Raw genomic sequence first — 7,854 nt, 5'->3', positions numbered from 1 at the left:
ATACATGCACAATCCAAGTATGAATGCCACACAAGAGGAATGTATTAATTGGCCTAAAGAGTGATTCCATGGTCCTCCTAAGCTAGACACACATGAGGTGTAATGATGACCTCTAACATGCTCACCCACTTAGTATTTGGAGGGAAAGCATCCCCTTGTGAGTGATTTTTTTTTTTTTTGGAGAAAGGCTTGAAATTTGGAAGATGCCTTAGAGGTGTACCCAAAGTTTGAACTTACGCACCCATTGACACACCCACACACTCAAACCACTTGAGCTACAACCCGTAATGAGTGATAGCTAATCTCTATACATATCAATATTAGGCATCTTTAAAGTACTAACTAAGCTTTCTATTATTAATATTAACTGAAGATTTTCTAGTTATGTTAGTTGAACTTTCTATTATACATATCAAATTAAGGTTTTTCATAATAAAATTTTAATTTTAAGACCATACTACGAGAACCGCTCCTACATTGGATTTAGTGGTTTCATATCATAGAATGCAAATTATTGAAATGAACCACCAAATAATATTGAAGAGTTTCGTACTTCAATTCCTTTTAAATATATTTATTATATAATGGAGAATTGCTATGATATGACAATTCAAAGGTGGGCGCAGGGTGCAAGCAAGAAATGCCAATAGTAGCTAAGCACACTTTCAAGCACTCTGTAGGATGGACTCCAGCGTAAGCTTTGCGATGAAAAAGACTTTTTAAAAAGGACAACGGCCTTGTTTATTGCAATAATTTGTGTATAGGGAGGAGGATTAGATTGGGCAGCGTCGTGCTAATATCCTCATGATGGGATGTCAAGGCTCAAGAGTACTGCAGTCGCCTAATCATATAATTCCTCCTGCGGAGACTATAACTAAAGCTTGCTGTGGGTGCCACTGGCGCCTCCCAATCGAACCACGGTGCGATCTCGGTGGCCCTTCCAGTCGACCCAGTACTTGATGTTGTGGGGCTGGGTGGAGCCATCGGTGGGGCCGGTGAAGATGGGCCTCATGTACACGGCATCGATGACCACCTCCTCTTCATTGTCGGGGTTCTGGCGGACGCGAATGCAGGTGGCCTGGCGCCACAAGGAGAGGGTATACTTCCCGAAGGAACGCGTCTCCCCTGCACGAATAATTGACGGACACTAATCAGTCTCGACCGTGTAATCAGAAGTTGACGGATCCTAATTAGTCTCGACCGTGTAATCAGTCGACGCTGTAATTAGCGACATATATGCGTATGTCAATGTGTGGTGGTAATTCATGAACCCTAATCAGTCGACCGTGCAATAACTAGCGATACCTGCATGATGTTATTATCATCGTTATATATAGTATGACCTGGCTTGATCTCGACGAAGCCCTCGTTCTTGATGAGGTGGCTGGTGACGAAGACGCTGAAGCTCTGGGACCAGCCCGCGGCTTTGGCGGCGATGCCGGTGGCGGCGCCGACGCTGGAGGCGGCAGCGCTGATGGAGCTCAGAGTGGCGGTGCTCACGCCCAGCACCTCCACCACCCCGTTGGCCGCCAGAGACGTCGCCAGGGGCGCCAAGGCCCCCGCTGCCAGCCCCGCCCCGGCCCGGCCACCACGGCCCCTATTACCGCCACCACCGTCCCCACTATGGATGTTATCCTCAGGGCCTCCTCGTCTGGCCCCACCTTCACCAGATACGAGTCTCGATGGACAGGTAGGTACTAGGAACCCATGGTCGCACCTCGATCGTATTGGCTCCTACAGAGGCTGATGCAGATTTATACTTCCCGGGGGCCACATCTTAAGAAGTATAAATCTGCATAAGAATATTTATGTTGACCCGGAACCATGAATATCAGCTTGTTCAGACAATATCAGCTTGTTCAGACAATATCCTGCCAAGTTCGATCCCGATCCCTAATTTCTTTCTTCGAATCTTTGTCGGCCGGGCCGGTATCACCACCTCTTAAGACGTATAAATCTGCATAATTCGATAATCGTTGATCCGGAACCATCAGCTTATTCAGACAATATGACCTCCACCAGCTGGATCCTGCCAAGTCCCATCCTCCCTAATTTCTTTCTTCGATGCTTCGTCTCCGGACTCCAGTCTCCCCCCCACGCTCCTGTCCCATGTGAAACCTTTAATAACATACTGACCGAACGTTTGCAAAAGCTTCGGGCACATATGAAGTCAGAGACTCAGGGCGTCGACGGTCGGTCGGAGGAAACCTTTGACTTTGTTGCTTACACATACGTAAGATAGTGCACGAACAGGTGCACAAAAGTTAGGGAGTTATATATTCTATACGCAGTGTTGATTAAAACTACACACAGGCCGTTGCCATGTCCTTCTACTGAAATTGTAGATAAATGTCAAGTTGGCAACTTGGCATACCACCACATCTAAAGTAGGCCCGGCCCTACCTAGGGCTAGAGTATAAGTTGAGTTATATATTCTTTACATAGTATGGATTAAAACTACACAAAGGCCATTGCCAAATTGACTTGTCCTCCCACTAGAATTATAGATAAATGTCAAGTTGGCATATCACCACATCTAACATAGGCTCAGCCCTAGCTAGGGCCTAGAGTACAATATATTAAGATTATGGGAGATCGTATATGATGTGTATTTCAAATGCTCCACTTGGCTACAAGCCTCAAGCTCTACGGCCAATCCAACAATAATCATCATGGCTAAAGTATATCAAGGGGAGATGTACATGAGTGCCTCTAAATGTGTATTTGCACATCATTTCAAAGATAGAAAAACATGTCCTCAACATTCTAGGGGATGAGCAGGTAGGCACATCACCTTGTGTATGTTACTTGCTTTCATCAAACTAGCTGACTTGCTTGGTATTGTTAGCCAAGCCCACTAACTCCGTACTACACAATTTATGGGCTTGTGAATGTTATTGGGCTACAACTTACTTGCTTCATTAGCAAATGGAAGTAATCCCACACTACTTCACCAACCATCACATAGTTTCTACCTTTGCTCGCCATAGAAAAAGGACATACAATATGTTTTGTGTGCAACAAATGGCACGTTAACTTAACTACCTCTTCAGTCTTTGGCTCATGTTCCATTCAAATCGGTCCACACCTCTTCAAATCTTGGCCAATTTTTTACCTCCTAGGCTGGTAAGATTGCATTCCTCCACAAATTACGATCTCTTGGTCTCAAATTCTGCCCCAAATATGTAGAATCTAAGCCCAAGTGATGGTTGGACCCTTCTTCATTATTTTTAGACTCAACTTTGCACTTTGTTGCATCTCTTCAAGATGGTCTATCTCTTGCATCTTGACCATTTGCATCACAGACCACTCTGGAGCCTAAAATCTTCATTTTTGTTCACAAAAGTCTTATGAATTTACAAAAAATGGTCAAAAATCTTGAAAAGCGTGCCTTTAAATATGCCTCTCATTGGCAACTACGAGATAAGGCAGCCTAGCCTATCAAATCCATGAAAAAATCCTACCAAGAAAACACAACATGTGAAAGGACAACTAATAGGAAAAATTAAAATAATATAACATGGAAAAAACTGCTTGGTGTATTATTGTGCACTTATTGTGAAAGATTGTAGAAGACTTGCTTATTATTCTGTATCAAATTTGTGATAATGGTAGAGAACAATGGAAATCCCATAATTAAGAAGCTAGTCAAGAACAACTATCCATCATGGAAGTTTCGTGTGATGAACTTCCTTATTGGAAAAGGTCTCTTCGATTTTGTTTCAGATAAAGAAAATAAGCTAGAGCTGAGTGACCTTGTGCCTATAGATTAATTAAAGGTGTGGAAAGAATGGAATGCAAAGAAAAAAAGGTGATGTATTGGCTATCTGTAATCATTCATAACACTTTGCTAGAGCATATCAAAAACACAAAAAATTCACATGTAGCATGGATCACATTTGAAAATATATTTTTTGTGAATACAAAGGCACAAAAGATTCAACTCAAGCAAAAAACGAATAACTTTAAGAAAGGAAAATTGTATGTCAATGAGTATGTTTTGAAGGTGAGGAGCATTGCATATGCTTTGGCAGTGATTGATACAATACCTAATGATGATAATTTGATATCATCTACTTTGGGTAGTCTTAATAAAGAAAAGGCTTGGAAATCGTTTGTTACTTTTGTGTATGTACGAAAGCCATTTTCAGATTTCGATGAGTTGGTCTCTCTCATGATCACGGAATATATCAACATGCAAGATGAATCATCTGAAATAAGTGGTGAACAAGTCCAATAATTTTACTCAAGTTCAAGAAGGCGATGTGATAGATTCTCGTCAAGAGGCCATTTTATTGGACATAACTAGCAAAATAGGTTAAATTAAAAGACAATAGCAATGGCGGTAATTGACTTGAATGGCTCACTAAAAGATTTGACTTGCCACTTAGTAATGTGATAATATTTACTCCACCAAATAGCTTTGCCTTGGTGGTAATGCTGCTCTAAATATTCATGCTCAAGGTAAGGAATAACTTTTTTAATCCAATAGTCTTGGTACCCTTTGCAAGTTTGAGTTGGATCCTAGAAGACCTGCAAAGGCACCAAAGCCCCTACACATAATAGGGCTTCAGCTTATTGAAGTTTAATTTAGTCTTGAACTCTACCCCTTGCAAACTTGCTAAAATGAATGTAGAGCCATTCTTTCCTATACAAACAATCTTATAAGAGTCATCCCACTTGTGTTCCAACTTTCTTGGGTAGCTCAGGATGAGAATCATAATATAGGACCAATTGATCCTCAACATATTTATACTACTTGGCTCAAAAGATTATGAAGTACTTTCATCCGTACTTCCTAATGTAAAAAAGTTTGTAATCAAATCTCATCAAGATGTTTAAGGGAAGTGAACCTTTCTTGCAACACATCCTCATCACCCAAAGAATGCTTTAGAAAGAACCTTACTATAGGCAACTTAATCTCCAAAGGCTAAACATATTCTTTTCCATATACTAATGTGAAAGGGGCGTGGTTTGTAGCTCTTTTGAATCACATGTCCAACAAAATGAATGTCCCACTTTCAAAGAGGAAGGTCACCAGAATGGGATTTAGCGACCTTTTACATCATGTCTCAGACATATATCACAATACTTCACATATTTAATAGCATCTTAGAGAACCATTGGCCACCAATATCCAACAAATAAAGCCTTTTGGACAGTAAGCCAACTAGAAATATGACCCCCACATGATGAATCATGGCATTCCTCTAAAATACATGGTACCTCTGTCAAGATTGTGGGAGAGAAGGAAGGAGTCTCACTTGTAGCTTTCTTGCTTGCACAATGGGGGAATACACACAAGGGTGGAGGCTGAAAATAGTTTTCCTCTTCTTAGTTGTGTAAGCCAAAAAGAACTCTAGTACAAAGAAATAGAAGAACCCTATATATGGGTCTCAAACCAAACTCAACTAACTAAGGTGGCATACTAACTGAGCCACGAACTAGAGTAGATAAGGATAGCTATCATGTAGCTATTATTCATGGGCGGTGTACCAACCACATCTACAACTGACAAGTCGGTGACATAAATGCACAACGGTCACCCTGGCATATCACGAGTGGAGCTCGATATCTCAACACTCCCCCTCGAGCTCAATCCCAAATCCTGCACACCAAGCAGGTCTCTGAACTTGCACAGCTTCTCTGCGCCCAATGCCTTCGTGAATATGTCAGCTACTTGATCCTCTGTGCTGACATAAACTAGATCAATAAGACCTAGTAAAACCCTCTCCCGCACATAGTGATAATTCCCTCAATGTGCTTTGTTCTAGCATGATAGACTGGGTTATTTGCTATGTGTATACTACTCATGTTGTCACAATAAATGACAACTGGTCCATATGTAGACTGATGCATATCATAAAGTAGCTTATGCAACCAAGCTACCTCACATGCAGCCATTGCTGCACCCTTGTACTCAGCCTCTGTGCTCGACAAGGCAACTGTAGGCTGTTTCTTGCTGCTCCAAGTGACTACAGCACTCCCAAAAGAGAACACATATCCACTGGTAGATCGTCTATCAGAAATACTACCAGCCCAATCAGCATCAGTGTATCCATGCAACTTTATCTGAACCCGAGTCTCATAAAATAGTCCATACTGTAATGTGGACTTCACATACCTGAGTATGCGTCTAGCCGCATCCAAATGTGGTTTCCTTGGAGCCTGCATAAACTGACTTACCAATCCAACAGCATAGCTCAAATCTGGCCTGGTAATAGTCATATAAATCAAACTTCCTACTATACGTCTGTACATAGTAGGGTCTTCCAGAAGCTCACCTGCATCTGCGCTCAGCTTCACATTCTGCTCCAAAGGAACTGAAATAGGCTTACAGCCTGTCATCCCATATTTGGACAGCATGTCCAATCCATACTGCCTCTGCAAGAGCTGTATCCCACTTGGTGATCTAATCACCTCAATGCCCAAGAAATAACGCAGCTCTCCCAAATTCTTCATCTCAAACTTCTGCGTCAATAGCATTTTCACATGAAGGATATCTTCATCACTGTCACCTGTCATAATCAAATCATCAACATAAATGACAAGTAGCATAATACCGTTCTCTGTTTTTCTCACATAAAGTGAGAAATCTGCCTTGGAAATCTGAAAGCCAATAGTGACAAGATACTGTCCTATCTTGTCAGACCATGCTCTAGGTGCTTGCTTCAAGCCATACAAGGCTTTCTTCAACCTGCAAACAAACTCAGGATGAACAGCATGCACATAACCTGGTGGCTGCTCCATATAGACCTCTTCTTGCAAATCACTATGCAAGAAGGCATTCTTTACATCCATCTGATGTAAAGACCATCCCTTTGATGCAGCCATAGCAATGACTGCTCTTACGGTTGCCATCCTTGCAACCGGACTGAATGTTTCTTCATAGTCAATGCCATATGTTTGTGCATACCCCTTGACTACTAATCTTGCCTTGTATCTGTTCACAAAACCATCTGCATTGTGCTTCACCTTATAAACCCACTTACAGCCAATTGCATTCTTACCTTTAGGCAAAGGTACCAATTCCCATGTAGCATTTGCTTCCAAGGCATCCATTTCTTCATCCATGGCTTTCTCCCATTTTTCTTTTCCCATGGCTTGCTCAAAAGAAGTGGGTTCTGGTTCCTGTATCACTTTGACCATATATGCATAGTGAATGGCTGTAAATCCATTATATTTCAGCCTATCCACAGGATACCTAGCTCTCGTAGACCTGCGCAAAATAGGTTCACTCCCAGGTGCTCTCAAAACATCCCTGGTCTTCCTTACTCCAGGTGTAACAATAGAAGGAATACCCAACTCATCATCAATGCTCTGTTCTGAGCCACTAGATTCACCATCCATATAAGAGTGACCTGCATTCACATCAAACATGGGCTGATCAACCTTCTCTTTTCCTTTTCGTGATACCTGCATACCACTATCTACATTGCTTTGAGAAGATTCTCTTGATCTCAATCTGCCTGTCCATGGCGAAGAATGTGAACCACTGCTAGAGGACGCTCCAAGTCCACTAATATTTTGTGACTGCTGCTGTGAATTCTGTGCAGCATTACCATTTTGTGTATCTACATCATCAATCACATTTACTGGTTTATACCAGCTACTCATCTCATTAAAAAAAACATCTCTGCTCACTGTAAACTTATGAGTAGAAGGGTTATAGCATCTATACCCTTTTTGCTTCAGAGAGTAACCAATAAAGATGCACTTCTCAGCTTTTGGATCCAACTTGGATCTCAACTCATCTGGCACATGTACATAGGCAATGCAACCAAAAATTTTCAAATGAGAAATATCTGGTTTCCTACCAGTATACCTCTCCTCTGGAGTCATTCCATGTATTGC

General features: G+C 41.7%; 1 protein-coding gene across 1 annotated transcript; it reads right to left on the bottom strand.

Annotated features, from left to right (window-relative positions):
• Positions 1–859: 859 nt before the first annotated feature.
• LOC148020875 (uncharacterized) lies at positions 860–2,164 on the bottom strand. The gene is made up of 4 exons (XM_087698182.1): positions 2,014–2,164; positions 1,866–1,957; positions 1,344–1,734; positions 860–1,125 (listed from the first exon to the last, which is right to left on the bottom strand). Exons 1-4 carry the CDS (start codon positions 2,162–2,164, stop codon positions 875–877), a joined length of 885 nt encoding a protein of 294 aa, XP_087554308.1. The 3' UTR covers positions 860–874.
• Positions 2,165–7,854: the final 5,690 nt, after the last annotated feature.

The sequence above is a fragment of the Lygodium microphyllum genome, chromosome 18, assembly GCF_053477565.2.
Source record: "Lygodium microphyllum isolate KBCC chromosome 18, Lygodium_microphyllum_v1.1.10, whole genome shotgun sequence".
NCBI lineage: Eukaryota > Viridiplantae > Streptophyta > Polypodiopsida > Schizaeales > Lygodiaceae > Lygodium > Lygodium microphyllum.
The sequence above is the reverse complement of the archived record's forward strand: the minus strand, read 5'-3'. Positions and strand labels throughout refer to the sequence as shown.

Excerpts from the sequence above, each read along its gene's own strand:
- LOC148020875 (XM_087698182.1), bottom strand. The coding sequence starts at position 2,164 with ATGTGCCCGAAGCTTTTGCAAACGTTCGGTCAGTATGTTATTAAAGGT. Across the intron at positions 1,958-2,013 it reads GCAGGATCCAGCTGGTGGAG|ATTTATACGTCTTAAGAGGT; the intron begins GTCATATTGTCT and ends CGAATTATGCAG. Across the intron at positions 1,126-1,343 it reads CTTCGTCGAGATCAAGCCAG|GGGAGACGCGTTCCTTCGGG; the intron begins GTCATACTATAT and ends TTATTCGTGCAG.